Source organism: Macaca nemestrina, chromosome 11, assembly GCF_043159975.1.
Source record: "Macaca nemestrina isolate mMacNem1 chromosome 11, mMacNem.hap1, whole genome shotgun sequence".
NCBI lineage: Eukaryota > Metazoa > Chordata > Mammalia > Primates > Cercopithecidae > Macaca > Macaca nemestrina.
Window position 1 is genome coordinate 72,005,606 of NC_092135.1, and position 27,487 is coordinate 72,033,092.

Consider the following 27,487-nt stretch of genomic DNA (forward strand, 5'->3'; position numbering starts at 1 on the left):
CCCTCTTCCCGCAAGTAGACCCCAGTGTCTATTGTTCCTTCTTTGTGTTCATAAGTTCTCATCATTTAGCTCCCACTTATAAGTGAGAACATCCAGTATTCAGTTTTCTATCCCTGTGTTAGTTTGCTAAGGATTTTTTTTTTTTTTTTTTTGAGACAAAGTCTTGCTCTGGCACCCAGTCTGGAGTGTAGTGGCGTGGCTTGATCTTGGCTCACTACAATCTCTGCCTTCTGGGTTCAATCTCTGCTCACTGCAACCTCCACTTCCCGAGTTCAAATGATTCTCTCATGTTTCAGACTCCCGATTAGCTGGGATTATAGGCATGTGCCACCATGCTTAGCTTTTTTAAAAAATTTTTTAATATATTTTTTATTTTTAGTAGAGATGAGTTTTCAACATGTTGCCCAGGCTGGTCTTGAATTCCTGATCTCAAGTGATGTGCCTGCCTCGGCCTCCCAAAATGCTGGTATTACAGGTGTGAGCCACCGCGCCTGGTCAATTTTTTTTTTTGAGACAGGGTGTCACTCTGTCACCCAGGTTGGAGTACACTGGCAAAATCATAGCTTACTGCAGCCTCGAATTCCTGGGCTCAAGCAATCCTTCCACCTCAGCCTCCCACTTAGCTGGGACTACAGGTGCAGGCCATCACAACAGCTAATTTCTTTTTAATTTCTGTAGAGGCAGGATCCCACTATATTTCTCAGGCTGGTCTTGAATTCCTGGGCTTAAGTGATCTTCCCGCCTCAGCCTCCTGAGTAGCTGGGACTATAGGCGCATGCCACTGTGCCTGGCTAATGTTTTTATTTTTTGTAGATGTAGGATGTACCTATATTGCTTAGGCTGCTCTCAAAATCCTGGCCTCAAATGATCCTCCTGCCTCAGTCTCCCAAAGCACTAAGATTATAGGAGTCAGCCACTGCACTTTGCCTAATTGCAATGTTTTATATAAGCAGGACTCAAGTTAGTTAAGAGAGTTTATTATGTGATTACAACTGCCAGGAACTAGCCAATTAACTATCAATCTCTCTGTGTTCATACACATACATATGCTTTTCTCTTAGAATTATGAAAATTAAATAAATTATATTTCAAGTCAAACAGATCTGACACAGAATAATTTCTGCCACAGGATAATTTCATTTAATATATGTACCATTTTATTTAATTCTCATAATTCTATAAGAAAATAATTACTCTCTCTGACAGGTGAGGAAACCAAGGGCTATAAGGCAACCAGCCAACCAATCTTGAGTCATGCTTATACAAAATATTGCAATTATGTTTGCTCTCCGTTAGGTATAAATTTCTGTGTAATTTTCACTAGGATACAAACAACATAAAAAACTCTGTCTACTTTTCTTGCATGAAAAGCATGCTATAAATGCATAAAATGTTTTATACGTTCTCTCACGAATTTGAGCTAAAATAAGTTTCCAAAATATTTAACTAGGTTTCTTACTTCATTTCTCTGAGCCTTAGGTTCTTGTTAGTAAATGGATAGAAATTTGCCTTCCAAGGTTGTTATGGGGATTAAACGAAATGAGAGAACATATATAAACACCCCAAAATCCAGCATATAATAGATGCTCAACAAGTGGTAGTTATTAGTTTTGCCCGACTTGGATGTATAGGTACATATACGTATACATATACATATATAATGTTCATTATATTGCTATGCACTAATATAGTACTAAACCAGAACATTATACAAATCATCCATTTGTATTTCAGCTAATAAAGGAGATATGTACAAACACACACACTCTCACACATTTCCCTACTCTCACACACTTCCCTACTTTGTTTTGTAGTTCTCAAAAACAAATCCAAGTTAGTGAAAATGTAAAGAAACACAATAAATCAGTACATGGTTAAAAACAAACACATAAATAAAACAAGTGGTTGAAGAAAGTTTTCTTGAGAAAAGTAGCAATGATATGTATTTTCAACCTAAAAATATATAAACTGTTTTATGTACTGTCCCTACAACGGCTATTAAATTGGCAAATAGTATTTTGAGATAAGTCCATAAAATTAAAGATACAATTTTAGGTACAACTTTAAAAAAAATATTACTCTCAGTTGCCATTTTCTAATTAGGTTATAATGAATTTTTAGTCTCAAATTTTATAGTGCATGAACTGTCTAACAACAAAACCTTACCTAAATGAAATTCACAGTAATAGGAAATGTGACTAGTATATGACATATTTCTCAGGCCTTGTCTACCTTTCCAGCATCACCAATGCCCCAGTGCTGAGATACCGTAGCTTAGCAGTTAGTGAGGAAAATGAGCTCCACAGATGAACTGCTTACATTTGAACGTCGGCACCACTGACTGGTTATGTAACTTTGGCCAAGTTCCTTAATCTCTCCATACTTGCCTTTCATTTCCTTAAAATGTGGGTAATAATGGCACCTACTTTATAAGCTTGTTGGGAATCTTAAATATAACTGGCATGAGGTCAAGTATGAAGTGTTGACTGAATGATGACTACTACAAAGACAACATCAGGCATACAAATTATCTGCTATTACTCTACCTCGTAGTGCTGTAGTTTGAGTGCAGCCCCCCAAGGTTCATGTGTTAGGAAGCTTAATCCCTCAATGCAATGGGATTGGGAGGTGGGGCCTTTAAGAGGTGGCTAGGTCATGAGGGCTAACCCCTTATGAAGCGATCAATGCTGCAATCATGGGAGTAAGGAGTGGACTCCTGATAAAGAGAATGACTTTGACCCACTTTGCTCTGTCTCCCATTTGTTTCTGCCTTCTGCTCTTCTGCCATGGGATGACCCTTAGAAGATGCCAGTGACACTCTCAGGCTTCCTGGGCTCCAGAACGATGAACCAAATAAACTTTTCTTCTTTATAAATTACCTAGTCTGTGGTATCTGTTACAGCAGCAGGAATCAAACTGACACATGTAATATTCTCTCATTTCCCTATTTATTTAACATCAACTCCCTCACCCCATGAGTGAAGAATTATTATTATCATTACTATTTTTGAGATGGAGTTTCACTCTTGTTGCCCAGGCTGGAGTGCAATGGCATAATCTTGACCCACTGAAACCTCTGCCTCCCAGGCTCAAGCGATTCTCCTGCCTCAGCCTCCCGAGTAGCTGGGATTACAGGTGCCTGCCACCAACCCCGGCTAATTTTTTTATTTTTTTAAGTAGAAATGGGGTTTCGGTATGTTGGTCAGGTTGGTCTTGAATCCTGACTTCAGGTGATCCACCCTCCTCGACCTCCCAAAGTGCTGGGATTACAGGCATAAGCCACTGAGCCCAGCCGAAGAATTATTTTTAACAAATTATGGTTTGCTATAGAAGAAAAAGTTAAAATCTGTTTATCATATCAATATATAAAAACCAATTTGTGGTTACAGATATGTTTTTGGGGGTTTACTCTGTACCACTATTTTAGACTTGGCAATTTCATATAATTTAAAATTTCGGTTTCAATAGGAGCCATTGTATTTTCTCCACCAAAAATTTTATATATGATATTGTTTAAAAATGCAAGCTAAGGTGGGTACTAAAATACATTGCTGTTGCCTCTTAACAATAAGTTATTAAATCGTTAATAAAATTACAAGACAAGGCGAAAACATCAGCAGCAAATGCTTATTATCCTTAAAAAAACCACACATAAATGTCGTCTTGAGAATTGTTCTTTTTAACTAAAATCCTAATTTAGTCCATTAACTAAACAATTGGAAGGAGATTAAACTTTCCGAGATAAAACATAGCAAAATGCTAAAGTTGCTAATATGATATTTTCAAAGATTTCTGGAGATTCACAAACATATCTTGTACTGTCACGTAGCTGTCAGTCATCCTGTGTGGAGCAGTCGCATTCAGGTCAAATGGATCTATTTCTACCACTTACCTGCTCCAAGAACTTGGGCATGTTCTATAATCTTTCCAACTGCCTGCCCTATCTGTAAAATGGGCATGATAATATCTGCTTGATAAGTATAATATCATACATCTCAGCAATTTCCAAGCTCAGAATGCCCATCACATAGCAGGAACTCAATAATAAATAATGGTTTGCTATGTATATCTTTTAGTTTGGTATAAGAAAAGCTAAATCAATTATATTAAATGGAGGAAGGCGGGAAGCAGGACATACAAAAGATAAACGACAAAACTTAAAAGTCATGTTTGAAAAGTGCTAGTGACCTTCATGTCGGACATCTATATATGTTCCTGGGGAAAATCTTTGAAAATTTCATTTAAAAACGCTAAAAATGATTACCAAGGAACAGATGCTCTTTGATCTTTTCCTTTTAAATTTCAAAATGGATTAAATCTAACAACATTTTCCACAGTCCATAATATATTCTTTTAAAATAATCTCTAAGAAAAATGCTGATTATCACCCAGGAATACTGATGACTACCCCTTCATTTCAATGACATATATTTGAAGTACGGAAAAGGCACTGCTAAATCTTTGCTAATGGAAAGACGAAGCTTATTTCTCTCTGTGTTGGAGTAACCCATTCCTAAACTAATATGCAGAACTCTTATTCCAAGGAAGCAAATGCTTCATTTTGGCCAGGTACAGTGGTTCACACCTGTAATCTCAGTACTTTAAAAGGCCAAGGCAAGTGGATCACTTGAGCCAAGGAATTCTAGACAAGCCTGGGCCACATGTGAAACCCTGACTCTTACAAAAAATACAAAAATTAGCCAGGTGTGGTGGCCTGTGCCCATCAGGGAGGTCCAGACTGCAATGAGCTGTGATTGCACCACTGCACTCCAGCCTGGGCAACAGAGTGAGACCCTGTCTCTGAAAAAAAAAAAGAAAAGGAAAAAAATGCTTCATTTTAGTAAACATTAAATTCAAGGCCAATGTAATAGTGTAATGAGGGCCATCTCAGAATTTGAGGATCAAATGAAATAAAAAAGCTGAAATACCATAAGGCTCTAGACAAATGTTGGCTGCTGTTATTTCTAAATAAAGTTCAATCTATTTCTCTGAAGTTGTACATTGAGGGGATTTTAAAAAGTGCTTCATAATTGATAGCATGAATCAGCAAGTCACTAGACAAGCATGGAAAAGGAAAGATGAAATTTGAAATAAATTGCAATTATTACTTTAAAGGCTGTTTAAAACACTTAGCAATTGAAAATATTTCTGGACTATAAGAAATCAATTAAAGCAAACTAGAAAATACATGATGGTTATTCTTAAAACCCAAATAAAATTTTAGAACACATTTAGAACATGTTTAAAATCTGTTTCAATGGAATGTACTTAAATAAAAATATGTAAGTTATTTTCAAGTGGCTGGCTGTCTTCACATTTTATTCCTTTTTGATGGCACATTACGCTCTACATCAACTGTAGACCCCTGTTTCATTCTGTAACTTCTACTCCTATAACTCGTATTCTGTTTTATTCCATCTAGCTACTTCATAGCCTTTGTACTTGCAGTTTCCTCTCCATGGACTGAGCTTTCCATGGATTCTCTCATGGCATGTATCCTTATTTCATAAGGTCTTCCCCAGCCACCCTAACTAAAACAGTTTCCTCTTACTCTGCTTTGTTTTTATTCATGGTCCTAATCATTCCCTGCATTATATTAAATGTCTGTTTGTTGGATGTCTATTACTACATGAGACTGTAAGTCCTGCAGGAGAAAGGGCTTTTTCTGTTCACCACCTAAGATAATAAATGACACACAGAAAGGCTTAATAATTCTTAATAATTATTTGCTTAAAAAGGAAAAAGAAAACAGTATCCACCTCCTCAATGAGCTCACAGTCTTCAAAAGGAACATAAATTTGAAATTTGCGTTTATAATAAGTTTTTTTTACCAAGTTTTGCTTTTCTTGATGTAAAGCATTAAAAAGACAGACTGCACAGCAATGTGCAGTCCCAGCCTTATATAAATAGAAATATATGCAAAGTTCATAAGCCAGTTATTTTAGAACACATTTTTAAAAAGCAGAATTTTAAAACTGGTGGTAAAAATGGTCACAGATACCAAAATATTTCTCAAATTGTTCTATTTCTACTACATTGTGAATGAAATAGGCTTTTGAGGGTGAGTCTCACAATCTAATGTTTTTGGGGAAATGCTTTCTAGGTCAATTTAGAATAAAGGAATGTAATAGTTTAAGTAATGTTACTGATCTCAAATATAGATATGCCAATTCACTTTGCTCTTATTCTAGCCAAAGCAACAGCTACTCACTATGAGGAAAGGTGGGAAGAAACATGGTGAGATGCAGAAAAGGCTTATTTTCAAGGGCCTGAGATACGGAAGAGGGAATGAGAGTAGGAAAAAAGACCAGGTCTTATCTATAACCCAGTCCAGAAAAGTTGCTCTTAAATTGGGCTGCAACCTCAGGAATGCTCTGTACACAATTAGGAAAAATTACCATGACAAACCTAGATATTTGCATGGGCATCTTTTCTTTGTGAATTCATTACACTTCATTAAAATCATAAAATTCTAGTCCTGGAAGGGAACTTTAGAGACGATCTTTAATTCTTCACTAACTTTCACTGCCTCACCTCCAACATATACATACATACATTCATACTCAGAGGGACTGAGATATAGGAAATCACAATGAAACTGTTTTAAAAGGTTTTTAAAATAATAAACAACTTTAAAAAAAAAATCATGCTACTGGGCTGAGCGCAGTGGCTCACGCCTGTAATCCCAGTACTTTGGGAGACCGAGGCAGGCGGATCACCTGAGGTCTCAGGAGTTCAAGACCAGCCTCAACATGGAGAAACCCTATCTCTACTAAAAATACAAAATTAGCCAGGCATGGTGATGCATGCCTATAATCCCAGCTACTGGGTTATAGAGGCTGAGGCAGGAGAACTGCTTGAACCTAGGAGGTGGAGGCTGCGGTGAGCCAAGATCACGCTATTGCACTCTAGCCTGGGCAACAAGAGTGAAACTCAGTCTCAAAAAAAAAAAAAAAAAAATCATGCTACTGTAACACGATTTTACATAAAGACTGTACATATTGTAACAATATAAACAAAGAATATTTACTCTAATGGAAGCCTCTAAGCTGCAAATGGTGAAGTTATAGGGCCCAACCTGAACGAGGGGATGGGGTTGTACAGAACATGGCAGTGATATCATGGGAGTCTCACTGCTATATTTATACATGTGATACATTTTGTTCCTTAATCCTGATAACAGAAATAAGAACCAAGGTAATGTATCCAAAAGATGCATTCACAAGGCCAAAGAAGTCCTTTTTCTTTTCTTTTTTTTTTTTTTTTGAGACGGAGTCTCGCTCTGTCGCCCAGGCTGGAGTGCAGTGGCCGGATCTCAGCTCAGTGCAAGCTCTGCCTCCTGGGTTTACGCCGTTCTCCTGCCTCAGCCTCCCGAGTAGCTGGGACTACAGGCGCCCGCCACCTTGCCCGGCTAGTTTTTTGTATTTTTTTTAGTAGAGACGGGGTTTCACTGTGTTCGCCAGGATGGTCTCAATCTCCTGACCTCGTGATCCGCCCGTCTCAGCCTCCCAAAGTGCTGGGATTACAGGCTTGAGCCATACTGAATACTTTTTGAGCTATAACTAAATTTGGGAAACACTGTTTATACAGAACACATTTTATATGAACAATCTCAATGAATTATCTTCTACATGAAAGGCTAAGTAATTTAAATGGCCAAGTTCAAAGAGCTAGTTATGGTAGCAAATAAAGACCACAGCACTTGTATTTCAAATTCTAAAGTAGTATTCTTCTTAACACACCAAACTCCTTGATAGCATCTACTCCCTAGGTTACAAATAGACCATATTCTCCAGTTTTTTAGGATTCATTTTCCTTATAGAAACAATATTATTAATGGTACCTAACATTTTGGGCTAGCCTTCAAGTCTATTTAACTCATCAGATAAACTACAACACTAAGTCCAAAGGTAGTTGCTGTGCCTGGGGAACGTGCTGCACAGGAGAAAAGGGTAGAGACAAATAATGTTCTTCCTCCTATCCTGCACAAGCAGGACATATTAGGCTGTAAAACACTGACATTGTTCACCTTTCCTTTTCTCCACCCTTCTCCCAGGAAAACCTGTTATTCAAATCCTACAAACTATCTTGAGCCTCCATTCTAAATCCTTCCCAAGGTTCTGCCCTGTATCTCCCACTCCCAACAGTCCTAAGGTTTCTGAGCTTCAAAATTCTCCTCTACTGCCTTCACCAACTACTAAACTCCTGTATTAGTCCATTCTCACACTGCTATAAAGAACTACCTGAGACTGGGTAATTGATAAAGAAAAGAGATCTAATTAGCTCATGGTTCTGCAGGCCGTGAGGCATTGGTTGGGGAGGCCTCAGGAAACTTCTAATTATGGCAAAGGTAAAGAGGAAGCAGGCACGGCCTGAGAAGGAGGAAGAGAGCAAAGGTATAGGTGCTACACACTTTTAATCAACCAGATCTCATGAGAACTCACTCATTATCATGAGAACAGCAAGAAGGAAATCCACCCCTGCAATCCAGTAGTCTCCTACCAGGCCCCTCTGCCAACATTGGGGATTATAATTCAACATGAGATTCGGGCGGGGACACAAATCCAAACCATATCAACTCCAGTTGTAAGAGTGTAGCTCATCCCAACTCAGAGTCTTGGTAACAAAATATGACTCAGAGATCCTTAACCTCTAGTGCAGATTTTTAAGAGGACTGCTTTTGAATTATTCAACAAAGTGAGTAGGGTAGGGAAGCAAAGAAATTCTTTGTGCAGATGAATCATTTGTAATTTGAAGAACATTGTATAGCTATAAACCAAACTTTATATTTCATTTCCTAGATCATTGATGTGTGTACATGTATAGGGAATATATATTTTAATTTCACATGACAGAATCCTAAGGAACACTTATTTTTTAAAAAGTACTTATAAACCTTTTCATCTGTGGAAGCTAGAAACAATTTTATAAAACTTTTCCTATTTATGTGGAGTGAAATTCTTCAGCTAGTTTGAAAAAGATGAAAGTCCTGACATATTTGATAAATTACATCACTCACAAATCAGTAAGTCAGCAGATGGTGCTAATAAGATTACAACGGGCACTCCCAAATGTATCACTTTCTTAAATTCAGTGAACCATCTGGCAAATAGAAATCACTGGCTATAAATAGTATTGCAAAAAATACAAACAGGCCAAGGGAAATTCCTAATATGCATACGGTCAGTAGCATTATGTTCATATAAAAAAAATGCTTTCGTATATAATTATCTCTTTCATAAGAAATCCGAAGTGCACTACTGCATTGTTACCTCTTGATAAGAACAAGAAATTGTCGAAAGAATATTCAAAACCCATTTAATGAAAACCAAACAGGAATTCACAAATATTACTACATGTAAAAATATATTCAAATGCAAAAGTACATTTGACCAAAAAAAGAAAAAAAAAAAAGATTCCTGAATGGGCAAAGGTTTTTCCCCATCCCCACTTCTTTCAGCCTTCCATCTCCTGTAATAAAAAGACCATTTTTCTTTACCATATTCTTTTTAACTCTAAAGATTCTGATCAGAGAAAGAAATAATTCCAAAAAATTCATTCACCAAAAATTATTTGAAATCCTAATTCATAGTATAAATAATACTATTAATAATAAGCTTTATCATAATACAAAGTAATTTTTCCAAAGCAGAATGTCTGTGTTGTATTTCTAGCTTAACTGATCTTGTCAGAAACTGATGACCTCCTACAATAGTTCTACAGAAATCGTTTTTTATATTTATATGCATATATGTGTGTATATATATGCACACATACAGAAATAGAAAATTGTGTGTCAAAAATATACACACTTCCATCTACATATATACTTGCTGAGATATAGTAGCTATAATTTTTATAGGCAGCTCAGGAAATCAAGAAAATATATTTATCCCATGATTCCCCCTGAACCAAGCACATAATGTATAGTATCCCCAAACTATTTTTAGTTGTTGTGTCCAAATTATGTGGAAAACTAATGAACACACAAAGATGGGAAAGGGGAAGGAACTGAATCATAGTATAATAAGAATTAATAATAAAACATTTTTCTACTTAAAATGCATTTAGTGAACTTGACACATTGCCCTTCATTATAAAACAGCTTAAAAGACTTTCCAAGTATTTGTCTACCTATCTTGAATCAATTTCATGACTCAGATTAATTGACTCATATAATATTACCCAAAAGGTAATACTAAATGACTACAAGCCCACCAAGGCATATGAAAATGTGTGTATAACACACACACACACACACAAAGTCTGCATATCTAAAAGTTTAGTTATATTTTCTAGTTGAACATAAATATGTAGTATAATAAATAATAAAATATAATTATCCTTTATTAACAGTTTCAAGAAAGGCAGGATCACAAAAATGAAACATATTTGATAGCTGGTAGGTGTAAAAAAATACCTAAAATTAGTTTGTTCTACTGATTTCATAATTGGATGGCATACTCTACTAACAGAGCAGCAAGGGTGCAAAGATTGAAATTTAAACCCCTAATTAAGCAGTAGTTTGACAGTTCTAATGTCCTGTACCTGCTTGACACCATGACTCAGTAAGCAATCTCAAATGAAAATTAATACCGCGTATAGTATTAGTTATAAGTAACAGCTGATCGTGTTTAGAAAATGAAAACCTTGAGCGTTCAAAAATGCTTGTGCTCACCAAAAACAACAAAAACTTCTATATAGTTTGATTCATTCAAGAAACAGCAATTTGTAATAATAAAAAATGGTTTATGGATTCACTTACAATATCTTGATTACTGTCATTTGCTCATAACACAACTGCAACCAACCCGGCTGCCATGTCAGCTTCTCTTCAGGGGCTAGGTCTTTAATCATAAATCAATGAAATGACTAATTCAACACTGTTAAAACTAGTGAGTAGATGCTTGGAGCCATTCCAGTTTTTGCATCTTACAAAAGGTCAATACAGCTACTCAATAACACAATAGACCTATCTTTCAAAATGCTTCCTTCTTCTCTAGGGTTGAAAAATAACACATTACCATTTACATTTAGGGTGAACTTCAGTAACTAAAGTGTTCAATACTTCTGAAATGGTGACCTGCTAAAATAACAACAGTTTTAGTCTTCCTCTTGTGGCCAAAGTCACAAACTTCTCCTCACCTCTTTCTTGATGGTTTAAAATAGTTTTCCAGATCTAAAAGACCCATGAAAATATTTATTACTATTTCCTGCATCAGGCTTATTTGCTATAGTAACATTACACGTTAATCTTAAAAAACAAAAACTTTTTCTTTTGCTAAAGAAGCAACTAATAATGCAAATGCAGCTTAGATGTAAACATTACCAAAAAACAAGATGCTAACACAATTAAAAGGATTTAGTAGTTAAAATGGATTTTAACTATTTACATCTGCTTTCAGTGTTATAAATGATGAAAACCTAGTATTCATATCCTTCATAATAAAAATTTATTCTGCACTTTAATACAAAGGCTATGTTGCATAAACAGAGGATTTAAAGCTGTAGCAGAGTGGCTGAATGAAAGGAAAATGGCAATCTTTCTGGCTCCAGTAGATGCCATTCCCTATCACACAATATTTCCCACTCATAAATACATGACAAATACTTCCTCAATCATTTTTTACGAGCAGGGATGCACAGGGGGTAGTCAATGGCTAGCTTGAGGGAAAATAGGAACAGCAGGCGGCAGAAACTGTACAGAAAATGGCTATGTGGTAAATTCTCTTCTGGAACATCACTCAGTTACCCAGTCTTTGATCTTTCAGCTACAATTACACTAACTTCCACAAGATCTGGATCCCTCCCAACCCTCCCCCCAAAACATACGCACACCAACCCCAAACCAGATCATTAGTTATACCTAAAACCTGTTAAGATTTGGTTTTATAAAATAGGATCATTCATACCTCTACATTATTATAAATTAAAATTTGCTATTTAGACAAGAGTTTACTTTCAATTGGCTATAACCATATCATCATCACAACTGGTCTCACAAAAAACATGGGGTGTCTGGCGACAGCTAAATCACAGACTGGCGTCTCCTAAGCAGTCTGTCTACCATTAGGGTCTGGGAAATGGTATTTACTATACAATTAGAGCCAGGGAGTTCTACCTGTAATCATCCAAATACAGGTGTGAGAAGCCCCTTTGGGCAAGGAAACTGACTCATCCCTTTTCATGTAAACTTTGATGTCTGTATTGTTTCACAGAGCCACAGGAAACCTTACCATTCATACCACAATGAGAAGATTTATTAACTGAGGTCAAATAATAAATTTTAAAATTCATTCCTAAAGGTAACAATTTTTAACACAATCATCACATTTATAAGAATTTGAAAGGCAACAGAACTATTTTAAAGTTAATTACCCGATGGAGGACACTGACCAGGCTGAATGAAATCTTTAAGTTCCATTTATGCTTTTTAGAACATTACCAATAAAGAGGCTAAATTCAGCTTCTATCGGGAACACAAAATGTCTTATAGTAATATTAACAGGGCATTTTTAGTTGCAGTAATTTCACAGAATTTATTCTAATGATTTATTGGAGTTAACCATCTGACATTAATTATTGTTTTGGCTTCCAGTCTATGAATGTTTATTTTTCAGTTTAAAGCCTTCTCACTCTTTGATATCATATGGAAATGAGAATTTTTAATGGAAAATTGAAACCATGTGCATCTAAGTACTTAATGAAGTACAGGGAGAAACAGACAATATATTTTAGGAGAATTCAGATATTTTGCTTTGGATAGTTTTGATTCGTTTGTATGATTCAATAGTATAAAATACTTAGAGTCCAGTGAGGCAAGTCAAAGTGAGTGGTATGCCAAATGTGGACATGCCTACACGTACATGAACACATAATTTTCTGAAGTTATTAGTGACAGCAACAAATCTTGTACATTTTGGTTACATGCCAAAAATGACAATCAATACATGAATGAACAGTTTTTACCTCGATGTACTTTTAAAGCATATGAAACAGGTACTGGTCTTTCCCCACACACAGCCTTTTTTTTTTTTTTTAAAGCATTCAATCTGTATTTTAAAATTCATGCCCAGCTACAACCCCAAGTGGGTATTTTAAAGTCACTTATAATATCAACACAGCTAGAAATCCTAATGTAAGAAGTTTTATTGTTGTGACATTTATTCCCATTTTGCAATGGAAATAAATAATAACGTCTAATAAACTTACATTTGATAAGTAAACATATAATTCAATATTGCTTAATTTAATTCAGGTTTTCTTAAGTTCTCTAACTATAAATCAATTAGAAGACTCATCTGTGAAGGTAAATACCAAGCAAAGCCTTCTCATTCATTTTAAACTTTTTAATAATAAGGACAAAAATATTAAAATTAAACATTGCGGTTAAGTACATATACATGGGTGTGTATTTGTGTGTGTACAGAGATGATGCATCTGGGTATATATGGTGAGGAAAAACTTACCATTTGTTTTTCTTTCTAATGTAGTCTTTTTCAGAAAGATTAACCAAGTAGACCATTGGTTTTGAAGTCAAAAATAAGTGTTTATTCAACACTTCAATCTAAAGTGGGAGATGGAGAAAGAATCCTTTTAAAAGTTTAGTAAATATGGAGTAAATCACTGAAGAATTTGAAAGTAAACATTCTTTAAAACAAGTAGGCATTTTCATTTTTATAATTCTTGTTTCCAAAAGATTAGTGGTTATGAAATATCATGAATGGGGGAAAAGAAAAAAATAACAAGCCCAGGAATAAGCAATCACTGACAGAAATAAAAGTTTAGATATAATGGTAAGTGTAAAATAATGACAACTCTAATTTGTTCCCTAGCAAATCAAAGCAAAGGCAGTAAGAGATGGCATGATATTTATAACTTACCTCTTTGTCATTCCAATCATGATAGAAGCGAACAGGTTTCTTTTGATCTATAACCCAGGATTTTACTTTGCACATTATATCCTACACACGATTGAGAAAAAAGTAAATATATATGAATAACTAAGCATTTAGATACTAAATATTAAAATAAAAAGTTTTTAAATTTTCAAAATAAAAATAGATTGTTTTAATGAAAGGGGGCTAGGTCACACAAATAATTATTTTCAATATCTCACTTAAAAACCAAATACTAATAAAACATTGTGGCATTAAATTTTTAATGTATAAAATGGATAATATTAGCAAAAATTTGTAACAGCCTGAAAAATGTCAATTCAATTACATCAAAGACTAAATACAAGAGTTAATACCATTTCAATATTACCTAGTGATGCCATATAGAAGACAAACATGCTATTAGAAAATGGAGTGAGGGAATATACTGAAGAAAGACTAAATTACATTTTTCCCTTAAGAAGAAAAACAAACAAGACAAAATTGAGCCTATTATCGATGATCCAGCCTCCAAAATATTAAATCAACTGACCAAATCCCTTTTTATTTTAAATTAATTTTTTGTCAACACCTTCTCCCTGACCACTTCTCCTGCAGCCGCACCCCTGATACCCCCAACTCCCCCACCCCCCCAACCTGCCAAAGCCTCCATTACACAATGGCAAGAGCCCTGCACTGGTGACCTCCAACCAGCTGCATTCACTTTCAGAACATCTCTCTCTGCTGGAAATCTAAAGGCCTTTTAGTTAGCAAGCTAGTGTGCATTCAGAAGGAGTAACTGCAGGAAGAGCCCAATGTGCTTTGTTTCTCTGGCCTTTCTTCACAGAAAGATTAAACATCTGTGAAATGGAAACGGCAAACAGCAAGTGACACAAACTGAACCCTTCAAGCCTTTCCTCATCAGTTTTGTGGTTCTGAATCTAAAAGCTGCGTGTGGCAAGGTTCTCCTTACAGGCAGGTGTTAATAAAAGGCTCTCGGGTCTGAAAGGTCAAATTTTGCTCTTCCAGAAGAAGTGCATTTGAGAGTCATCTGGGTTTTTGTTGTTGTTGTTATTAAAGATAATTTATGGATAGGTTTTAAATATGCATTTCTCAAAATTTATTGTAACACAATTATTAGTAATCAATTTCCTGGATTTTTATCGATGTACTTTACCATAATCAGTTATTCTTCTTTAAATATCCATTTGTATAAATTATCTCAATATTTAGTATACCTTCCTTCCAAATCTTGCTGTTACCAACAGGAAAAATAAGGAAAAAGCCTTATATCCTTAGATCCTGATTTGAAACCCTCCAGGCAAAGGACTTCCCACAGATTTTAACAAGGAAGGGGCAAGCTGAAAACTTTTAATGAAATCTAACATGTTCTGCTTAAGAATAATCACTTTTACTCTTCTATAACTGAATTTCACTCATAAATGTTTAAAAGTGGCTAATGTAACACCATTTCCTACAAGGAGAAGATCAAAGTGCTATATTACAAATGCATTATGATTAAAAAAGCCCTGTGCAGCCTTGCTATTAACTGTTCTTTAAACCCTAAAAGGCTTCCCATAGATCTCACTTGGCACTGCATATACAACCTTTGACAAGTAATGTAGACCATTTTTATTCATTGCCTAAAATTGTAGGCAATTATGTGCGTCACACTGGCCACCTGCAAATTCTGAATGCCTGCTCTAGTTGTCAGTGCAAAAAACTAATGTCGGAGGGGATTAATCTAGGGGGAGAGAGTCCTCTTTAATGGCTCCAGCAGGTGAAATGGCCCAGCTGGTTACTATGATGAGTGGCCAGAACAGCTTATGTAGAGACACGCAACAAGATTATACAAAAGAAAGAAAAAACAGTGGTACCATCTTATATTTGGTTCCATTAGTTTTTTCAATTAAAGAAAGAAAACAGACAAAAGAAAGCCAAACAAAAAATAGGGGAAGAAATTAAATTTTAATCATATAAAAAGTATAAAATACTTCTGTAACTCTAAACATTTTTACAAAACATAAGAGCCTCAATAAGTGCTGATCACTAGTGAAGGAATTTCCATATTTCTCTTTCATTTTAAATTAACTAGACCACTACTTCAGATACAGAAATCTTATCACAAAAGCATTTTGGCATTAGTTTGCTTTTTCTCACATTACAAATTATATTACAAATTAGGAGCACTCAAAAAATTTTTTGCAGTCAAGTTTTAATTAAATAGAATTCACTTATAATCAAAGTTCTTGAACAGCACAGTATTCCTTAAAGCCACATTCAAATATTTTTAGAGAAATTTATATATTATAACCTAGTTTTTGAACAGTTGAAATAAAAATATTTTGTACTCAGTGCTCTCTTAATTATTTCCACAAAAGATCTAACAGCCAAGAAAAGACAACTTAGATTTATTAAGAGATGTCAGTTTTATTTCAGACAAATAAAAAACAGATTGCCTTTCAGATAAGATTATCTTATATAAATGATCAGTATATGGTATAGTTTCAATGTGCTCTTTTTCTTACATAAAGTAAAAATTAATTCTAATTTTAGCAAAAAATTAAAAGATGTGATATTCCTTATCTGAAAAACTTCTAAACAGATGAAAGAAAACATTTGGGCTTGTTTGGATATAATGCTTAATGGTTGACTGAATTTATTTCCTTATGTTCATATGTATAAATACATATATAAATAACGATGATTAGAAGAATAAAAGGTTCCAGTTAACTGAACTTGGTTAACTGGAAAAAAAAATTGAATACTCAATGCATTTAGAAGTTGCCTTAGGTTCCGTATTTCTTTACTATCATTATATAGAAATACAGATGTAGGGGTACTAAATTGGGCTATTTTGATAACTTTAACAAATCCCTCATTTTCAAAACAAATTCTGTACATTATAGAGATACATAAAAATTCCTGGTCATTTGAACTTTTTTGTTAGATTGCAGTTACATGAGTGGACTAATTCAAGAGGTAACAGTATAATGCTTAAGCGTGGGAATAAATCCTAGCCACTTAACCAGGTCTGTGACCTACTTCATTGATAAAATGCAGAAGATGAGATCTCCCTCCTGGGGGTTGTTGTGAAGATTAAAAGAGATAATGCATACAGTGTTTAGCACAGTTCTTGGCACAGAACTGTTGTTGTTGTCATGATAGATGAAAGATTAAATCCCAGTGATCTACAAAATGGCAATATGTTCTGTTGGGTGCTCCTTTGAAGTGTATGTATACTTTTCCATCTGTATAATTTGTTCACTAGTCCTTTTCTTCAAATTTCTGAGTTACTAAAACTACTGGCTTTTTTCATGAAATCTCAAGTCAGGCTTCTAATTCTGCAAGAACTAGCTTTTGCTAAACGACTATCATTTAACTGCAAAAAAACCCAAACTCACCTTTAATACCTCACTATTTTGCTTTGACTCTTCTTACTCAGAGCTTCACATTTAAAATTAGAAATGCTCTATTTTCTTGATATATTTTATTATTGTTATTGTTAACAGTAACTGTAATGTATTTAGATTCAGAGCATCATGTGTGACTTGCCTAAATTCCCAGAGCTAGTAAGTGGCAGAGATGAGATTCAAATTCTGGTCTAAGTGACTTGCAAGTTCATGTTCTGTTCCATATCCTGGCATATTTGTCTTCCTTACTACTTTTATAACTGTTCCTTGTTTAGCCTAGACATCCCCCAAGGTTGTTATTCAAAATCCTCATTCTCATTCAGGCTATCAGAGAAATTCAATATTCTTATTTTTATTATTGGGGTACAATAGCTGATCATTAATCCATGTATCACAAAAATAGTAATTTTTCTTTGCAGACAATTACATAATAATCCAGTCATTTATTAGATATTCCTAAAACACGAGACTTCTATATCTTGGTATCTTCAGTTCCCATAGCAGGAATTATTAACCTATGATCCATAAATAGATTTCACCCTGAAATTGTACATAAAGTTCCATTTATGTCCCTTTGAGGGAAGATGGCACATAACTTTCACATGCTTTTAAAAGGGATCCATAATCCAAAAATCCAAGAACCATGGCTGTTAGTGACTCTGATGGCACTACTCAAATGCCCCAACAACAGCCAATTAAGTAAATGTTCTAGGTCCAGGGACTTCTAGACCAGAGGTTGAAACACTGACCCAAAACTTGCTTTAGCCAGACCCTGCACTGAAAATTTCTCTATCCTATCCAATACTAAACTGATAAAAATTCTACCTTTTATAATGTTTATCTAACAAATTCCAGTTAAAATCAAAATAGGGATGTTGAAGAATATTATATATTAAATATATCATTATTCTAAAAGAACTAATTGCTTAAGGTTAAAAAATGTTTAGAGAGAAAAATATGGGACTTGTCCTACTAGATATTAAAATAAACCATAAAACTATAGTAATTAGAATAGTATGGCACTGGCACAAGAAGACAGATATAAATTAGAAACAATTGAAAAAGCCAGGCATGGTGGCTCATGCTTGTAATCCCAGCATTTTGGGAGGCTGAGGCAGGAGGCTGGCTTGAAGCTAGAAGTTTGAGACTGTCTTGGGCAATATAGTGAGACTCCATCTCTAAATAAAATTAAAAATTAAAAATTAACTGGGTGTAGTGGTGTGTGTCTGTAGTCCCAGCTACTTAAGAGGCTGAGGTTGAGGGGGGATTGCTTGAGTCCAGTACGAGGCTGCAGCAAACTACGATCACACCATGCACTCCAGCCTGGGTGACAGAGTGAGACCCTGTATCCAAAAAAATAATGAAAGAAATAAACATTTTTAAAACTTTTTTTTAAAGAAAATCTAGGCCGGGCATGGTGGCTCATGCCCGTAATCCTAGGACTTTGGGAAGCCAAGGCAGTTGGATCACCTGAGGTCAGGAGTTCGAGACCAGCCTGGCCAACATAGCGAAATCCTGTCTCTACTTAAAAAAAAAAAATACAAAAATTAGCTAGGCATGGTGATGGGCGCCTGTAATCCCAGCTACTCGGGAGGCTGAGGCAGGAGAATCAATTGAACTCGGGAGGGGGAGGTTGCAGTGAGCCGAGATTGCACCATTGCATTCCAGCCTGGGGGACAAGAGCAAAAGTTCTCTCAGAAACAAACAAACAAACAAATAAATAAAATCTAAAAAGCCATTAATTGGAGATTTGCTAATTAAGTTATTGGGAACTGATAGAACAGAACACTTTGTATCCATTAAGATGAGATGTATCTATATGTATATCTGCATGGGAAAATGTCCAAAATACACTGCTAAGTGAGAACAGCAGGTTTAGAAAAATGGAATATGGTTAAGAATATGGATTTCAGCCATATTCCTCAAGATTTGAGTTCAAGTCCTGGTTCTACCACTTTCTGGCTGAGTAATTTTGGGGGTGAAGGGGACCCCCCAAGAACTAACACAATAGGTTAATTCTAGCAATAACCTTGGTAGAATACAGGCTGCCAACTGTAGGTTTTCAGTTATATGATTTACCGAAGTAGACAGTAAGACCACCACCTGAATATAATGTTTCTGGCCCCTGTCTACAATAAAGTGGCAACCAAAATGGACACCAATTTACTTCTGAGGTATAGATCTCAGCAAAGGATCTGGCCATTCTCTAAAAAGGCAACTGTCCTTGTGATTCCTGAAAATAAGTTTGAATGGACTTTACCATGTTTGAGGAAGGGTCCGGAGGTTGTGGGGAAGCCAATAAATCTTATTTTAATAAAAGGAATACTGATAATTTATGGAAAGTAGAGTCATAGAAAAAACACATCTTTAAAAATGACTGAGAAACAAAAAACCTCAATGAACTATTTGGCATACTTAGTAGAATGCAAAAAGATAAGAGCATCTATGCAATAGGAGCAGATGAACTGACTTATGCTGGTCAGGTAGCTTTAACAATGACAGCCAACTATGCACTCGAGGTCACAAAAAGAGAACAGTGAGGTTAGAAAAAAATGGATGAGATATATCTAGAGAGCTGATAAAAGTACAAGTATTTTTAATGAAACCAAAATCAAAGGAGGAAAATAAAAGTCCAATCTGGAGACACGACTGATATGGCAGAAGATAATCAATGGTCCTATAGGTCAAACTTGAGAAGGGAATATACTGAAGTATAACATACACTCAGTATAACATATGCAAGTGCCCAAATGAATTATCAGAGAATGAACACATGTCTGTAATTACTACCCTGATCAACATACAGAAGATTATTAGTAGTACAGTCACAATGTTCCACTACTCTTCAGAGATAATCACTCTTCTGGCTTCTTTGCATCACAAATTAGCCTGTTATTGAAATTTATAGAAATAATCACACAATATATATTACTTTGTGTCTGGCTTCTTCTGCTCAGTATTATTTGTGAAATTCATCCATGTCATTCCATGTAGCAGTATTGTGTTTTTCTCTGTGGTATAATATTTCACTGTAGGAATATTGCACAATTTATACATTCTACTGTTAATGGACATCTAGGCTGTTTATACTTTAAGGCTATTAGGAATAAAGCTGCTATAAACATTCTTGTACATGTATTTTGGTAAATTTGTGCACGCATTTCTCTTGAGTATATACCTAAGACTGGAATTGCTTGGTTGTAGGCCAGGCATTTATCTAAACTTCATACATATTGCTAATAAATTTTCAAAAGCAGATGTACTAATTTACACTCCCATCAGCACTGTATGACAATTTCATTTGCTTCACATTCTTCCCAACACTTGGTATTGTCAGTCTTACTAATTTATGGCAAGTGTATGGTATCTCACTATAGTCTGAATTTGCATTTCTGTGGTGATTAATGAGGAATTTCTTTTGTGAAGTACTTGTTGAAGTCTCTGCATATTTTTCTATCAGGCTGTCTTTTTCTTATTTATTTGTAGGAGTTCTTTGTTAGATACTGCAGATATCTTCTTTCTCTGAGGAATGTGCTTTTATGTTCATGAAAGAGACTCATCTATAATTTTTCTGTCTTGTATTGTAAGATTTTAGTATCAGGACTATTCTGACCTCATAAAGTTTTTCCTCTTTTTCTACTGTATGGAAGAGTGTGATTGAGACTTTACATGTATAGTAAAGTCATCTGGGTCAGGACTTTTCTTTATAGTAAGGTTTAAAATTATGAATTCAATTTCTTCAATAGATATAAAACTATTTACATTTTTATTTCTTTTTACACTCATTTTCTTAAGCAGTCTTTTAAATTTGCCCATCTCATATATTTTTCAAAATGATTGCCATAAATTGCTTATAATAGCCTCTTAGCAGCCTATTGATGTCTACAGAATCTACAGTAACACATTTTCATTCATAATGCTAGTTTTTTCCTTTTCTCTTTCCCCCTTCACTAGTCTTGCTAAGAATTTATATTTTACTAGTGTTTTCAAATGACCAACTTTTGGCCTTTTTGATCCTTTTTATTACATGCTTCTTTCCTATTTCACTAATATTTACTTTCATCTTAATTGTTTCCTTTTATCTAATTTCTCTGGGTTCCTTTTTCCTTTTATTGTTCTTTTTCTAACTCCTTCAGAAGAAGACTTTCAGATCACTGATTTCACCTTTCCTTATTTTGAGACATACACATTTATGACTAAATTTATAGAACTTGAGTTTAAACATCAGAAAACAACAAATTTTGATATATCGTATTTTCATTATCATAGAGTTAAACCATTTTCTTTCCATAGTGATTTCTTCTTTGAAACATGATATCTTTCAGAATTATACTGCTTAACTTCTAGACATTTAGACAATTTCTAGTAATCTTCCCATTATTGACTGCTAAGTTTAATTCCATAGTGTTTAGATAATATATTCTTTACAATTTCAATAATTTGAAATTCATGTTTTATAGCCAATGAAATGATCAATTTTGGAAAATGTTCCATTTGTACTTGAAAAGAATGTACATTCTACTGTTGTTGGGTGCAGTATCCTATATATGTCAATTAGGTCAACTTTCTTCATTAAGTTGTTTAAATCTTCTATATTCTTTACTAAAGTTCTGTTTATTCTATCAATTACTAAAAGTATTAATATTTTCTTTTACTACTATAGATTTGTTTTTCTTATGTTTTGTCTTCCAATCCTGCCACTTTTTGCACTATGTATTTTGAGGTTATATTATTATGCATATACAAACTTAAGTTTTTGTGCCTCCTGGTATACTGAACATTTGGCATTATGAAATGCCCCTTTTAACTCCTTTAAAGTCTACTTTGATATCATATACTATCCTAACTTTTTTGTTGTTGTTAGGGCTTGCACAGTATATATTTCTCCATTCTTTGCTTTCAACTTTTCCGCATCTTCAACTTACAATAGTTCATTCAATTTAAGATTTTTTACTTTACTGGGACATAACCGCATTGTAAGTCAAGGAGAATTTGGACCTATGATGGTTTAGCTTATGACTTCTGGGTTTTATGATGGGTATATTGGGGTATTAGTGCTTTTTGTTTTGACATACAATATTTTCTTTTCTTTTTGAGACAGAGACTCACTCTCTCACCCAGGCTGGAGTGCAGTGGTGCAACCTTGACTCACTGCAATTTCCACCTCTCGGGTTCAAGCCGTTCTCGTGCCTTGGCCTTCCAAGTAGCTGGGATTACAGGGATGTGCCACCATGCCCAGCTGATTTTTGTATTTTTAGTAGAGACAGGGTTATGCCATGTTGGTTTCTTGGCCTCAAGCGATCCATCCACCTCAGCCTCCCAAAGTGCTGGGATTACAGGAGTGAGCCACTGCACCAGGCCAACATACAATATTTTCAACTTATGATGTAACCCCAACATAAGTCCAGGAGCATCTGTATTTAAGATGTGTTTCTTGTAGGCAGCAGAGAGGTGGACTTTTAAAACCCAATCTGACATTCTTTGTCTTTTTTAATTTTTAAAAACTTTATTGGAGTAAAATACATAAAACATAAAATTAGCCATCTGAACACAATCTAGTACTAAAGCATTTCATACACTCACAGTGTTATGCAGACCACCTCTATTTAGATCCAAAACATTTCCATCACTCCAAAATAAAGCAAGGTACTCATTAAGCAGTTTCTATCCATTATTCCTCCCCCTAGTCTCTGACAACCACCAATATGCAGTTCTGTCTCTATGGATTTGCCTGTTCTGAACACTGCATATATATGGAATCATTCACGATGTGACCTTTTGTGCCTGGCTTCTTTCACATGGCATAATGTTTTTGAGGCTCATGCACATTGTAGCATCAGTACTTCATTCCTTTTTGGCTATTATGAATATTGCCACTATGAACATACATGCACATATATTGTTTGAGTAACTGTGATGGGTATATACCCAGAAGTAGAATTGCTAGTTCATATGGTAAGTCTATAATTAACTTTTAGAGAAACTGTCAAACTCCTCTTTTTTCTTTCCCCAGAGAAAGTAAACGTATTTGAAGTTTTGTTTTTAACTGACACATAATAATTGCATATGTTGATGGGGCACAGTGCGATGTTTTGATACATGTACACTTTGTGTAATGATCAATCTGGGTATTAAGCATATTCATCACCTCATATATTTATCATTTCTTTGTAGTAAGAACATTCTTCTGGTTATTTTGAAATATAATCTTTGTCTTTTATTGCAGTATTTTAACATTTTTACTCCACTACCCTCTCCTACCCTTTCTGTATTATTGTCATGTATTTTAACTGAACTCTATACATTAAAACATGTTATCATTATTGTGTTTTTACTTTTTATTTTGAAAAAAATTTTAAACTCACAGAAAAGCTGTAAGAATAATAAAAGTACAAAGTTCCAGTATAAAATGACGAAAAAGTTATGAAAATATATAGGGGTAATGGTTGTACAATATTATAAATGTACTTCATACTAGTGAAATTGTACACTTAAATTGGTTAATGGTATATTTTGTTATGTATAGTTTACCACAATAAAAAAGTTGTTTTTAAGGAACAGGGAACTTATGCTTTAGGCTATGTCTTGAAGAATGACTAAGAATTGGGAATGGAAGAGTACCAAACAGGTAAAGTTCTGGTAAATGACCTCATGTAAAATCAGTACAGTTAAAGTCCTAAGTTCACCATCAGGAGAGCTGGAAAAAAAGCAATGTTAAGCCAGCAAACCCAAGTCACAAAGAACTTTGTGAGCCATGGCCTTTATGTTGGCACTGTCCCATAGGAAATAGGTATTTTAATCAAGGGAATAACATGATTAGATCTTCATTTTGTATTTGTGGAAAACAAGAGCAGTTAGAGGCAAAAAGATCAGTTAAACCGCAAAAACAAATTAAGTATAAGTGAGGCTCAAACCAAAGAAGAAGTAATAAAAACAAGAAGAAAGAAAGAGGTATGGGGAATATTCAAGATATAAAATCAACAGGATGAGATGTAGATGGTACAAAAGAGGAAGGAGTCATAGATAGTTTTTCTGTTAAACAATTTGGTTCAATTAACTAGAGATTATGAGGACTGAGAGTTCAGCCTTATCAAAAATTACTCTAGTATCATGTTCTTTTAGAAATGATCTCTTTAAGTCATGTGTCCTAAAAGGACACACAACAGTCTAAAGAGAAGAAAGGGGTAAATGTGAAGATAAAAGGAGGAAGAATATATTTTTACAGTACAACCACACCTCAGAGATATTGCAGGTTTAGTTCCAATAAAGTGAGTATCACCATAAAGCAAGTAAAAGTGAGTGCAATGAAGTATCACTATAAAGCAAGCCACACAAATTTTTTTGTTTCCTAGTAAGCATAAGGGTTATGTTTACATTATATTGTAGTCTATTAAGTGTGCAATAGCATGTCTACAAAAACAGTATACAAACCTTAATTTAAAAATACTTTTACTAAAAAATGCTAATGATCATCTGTGCTTTCAGTGAGTTGTAATCTTTTTGCTAGTGGAGGGACTTGCCTTAATGTTGATGGCTGCTGACTAATCAGGGTAGTGGTTGCTGAAAGTTGGGTGGCTGTGACAATTTCTTAAAACATGAAAACAATGAGGTTTGCCATATCAATCAACTCTTCCTTTCACAAAAAATTTCCCTGTGACATGCAATGCTATCTCATAGCATTTTACCCACATTTCAACTTCTCTCAAAACTGAAGCCAATCCTCTCAAATCCTGCCACTACTTTACCAACTAAGTGTATGTGATATTCTAAATCCTTTGTTGTCATTTCAACAATGTTCACAGCATCTTCATCAGCAGTAGATTCCATCTCGAGAAACCACTTTCTTTGATCATCCATAACAGGCAACCTCTCATCCATTCAAATTTTATCATGAGATTATAGCAGTTCCATCATGTCTTCAGGTTCCACGTCTACATCCAGTTCTCTTGCTATTTCCACCACATCTGCAGTTACTTCCTCCACTGAAGTCTTGAGCCTCTCAAAGTCATCCATGTGGGTTTGGAATCAACTCATCCCAAACCCCTATGAATGTTGATGTTTTGACCTCTCATGAATCATGAATATTCTTTTCTTTTCTTTTCTTTTTCCCCTGAGACAAGTCTTGCTCTGTCGCCCAGGCTGGAATGCAGTAGTGTGATCTTGGCTCACTGTAACCTCAGAATCCCAGGTTCAAGCAATTCTCCTGCCTCAGACTCTTGAGTAGCTAGGATTACAGGCACACACCACCGTGCCTGGCTATTTTTTTTTTTTTTTGTATTTCCAGTAGAGACAGGGTTTCACCACGTTGGCCAGGCTGGTCTTGAACTCCTGACCCCGTGATCTGCCCACCTTGGCCTCTCAAAGTGCTGGGATTACAGGCGTGAGCCACCACGCCCAGCCATGAATATTCTTAATGACATCTAGAATGGTGAATCCTTTCCAAAAGGTTTTCAATTTATTTTGCCCAGATCCATGAGATAAATCACTACCTATGACAGCTACAGTCTTATGAAATGTATTTTCTTAAATAATAAGATATGAACATCAAAATTACTCCTTGATCTATGGGCTGCAGAATGGATGTTGTTTTAGCAGGCAAGAAAACAACATTAACCTCCTAGCACATCTCCATCAGAGTTCTTGAATGATCAGGTACTTTGTCAATGATCAGTAGGTCTCAATGAAAGGAATCGTTTTTTTCTGAGCAGTAGGTCTCAACAGTGGGCTTAAAATATTCAGTAAACCATGCTGTAAACAGATGTGCTATCATCCAGGTTTTGTTGTTCCACTTATATAGCACAGGCAGAATAGATTTAGCATAACTCTCAAAGGCGCTAGGATTTTCAGAATGGTAATGAGCATTGGTTTCAACTTAAAGTCACCAGCCACATTAGCCCTTAACAAGGGAGTCAGCATATCCTTTGAAGCCAAGAATTGACTTCTCTTCTCAAGCAATTAAAGCCTGGATGGCCTCTTCTTCCAAGGCTGTTTTGTCAACATTGAGCATCTGTTGTTTTCATTGTCTTCATCAGTGATCTTAGACCTTCTGGAGAACTTGCGGCGGCTTCTACATTAGCACTTGCTGCTTCACCTTGCAGTTTTATGTTAGGGCTATGGCTTCTTTTCTTAAACCACATGAAACAACCTCTGCAAGCTTCCAACTTTTCTTCTGCAGCTTCCTCACCTCTCTATTTTCTAACTCTAGAATTAAAGAGTAAGGACCTTGCTCTGGACTAGTCCTTTGCTTAAGGGAATATTGCAGATAGTTCGAGCTTCTATCAAGAACACTAAAATTTTCTCCATATTAGCCGGGCATGGTGGTATACACCTATAATCCTAGCTACTTGGGAGGCTGAGGTAAGAGGATCACTTAAGCCCAGGGGTTTGGATCCAGCCTGGACAAGACAGTGAGACATTGTGTCAAAAAAAACCAAACCAAAATAAAACAAAAAAATCCCTTTCTCCATATCAGCAATACAGCTGTTTTGCTTTCTTCTCATTCGTGTGTTCTCTGGAGGAGCACTTTTAATTTCCTTCAAGAACTTTTCCTTTGCATTCACAACTTGGTTATCTGGTGCAAAAGACCTGGCTTTCAGCCTATCTTAGCTGTCAACATGCCTTCCTCACTAAGCTTAATCATTTCTAGCTTTTGATTTAAAGTGAGAGATGTGACTCTTCCTTTCACTTGAACACTTAGAAGCCATCGTAGGGGTATTATTAATATTTGGCCCAATTTCAATGTTGTGTCTCAGGGAACATAGACAACCTGGGAGAGGGAGAGAGATGGAAAACGGCCAGTAGGTGGAGCAATCAGAGCACACCCAACATTTATCGACAAAGTTTGCTGTCTTCTATGTGCATGGTTCATGGCTCCCCAAAGCAGTTATACCAGGAACATCAAAGATCACCGGTCAAACACCACCTTAACAAATACTATAATAACAAAAAGGTTTGAAATCTTGTAAGAATTATCAAAATGTGACACAGAAACACAAAGGGAGCACCTGCTGTTGGAAAAATGGCATTGAGTTGCTCAACACAGCGTTGCCACAAACCTTTGATTTGTAAAACAACAAAACCCCCCAAACCCACAACATCTGTGGAACCGAATAAAGTGAAGGTCAATAAAATGAAGTATGCCTGTATGCTACTCTGAATCTTTCAATGTTTGTTAAAAACAAATACCTTAAATATTTC

General features: G+C 35.4%; 1 protein-coding gene across 2 annotated transcripts in view; it reads right to left on the bottom strand.

Moving 5' to 3' along the window:
* The window catches only part of LOC105483215 (Obg like ATPase 1), a 170,679-nt gene that overhangs the window by 35,273 nt on the left and 107,919 nt on the right, over positions 1 to 27,487 (bottom strand). For both annotated transcript variants that reach the window (XM_011743945.3, XM_011743947.2), the window contains 2 exons: positions 13,884 to 13,964; positions 13,470 to 13,567 (listed from right to left, as the gene is read on the bottom strand). In XM_011743945.3, the coding sequence (XP_011742247.3) occupies positions 13,470 to 13,567; positions 13,884 to 13,964 (179 nt within the window). The remainder of the gene's footprint in view (positions 1 to 13,469; positions 13,568 to 13,883; positions 13,965 to 27,487) is intronic.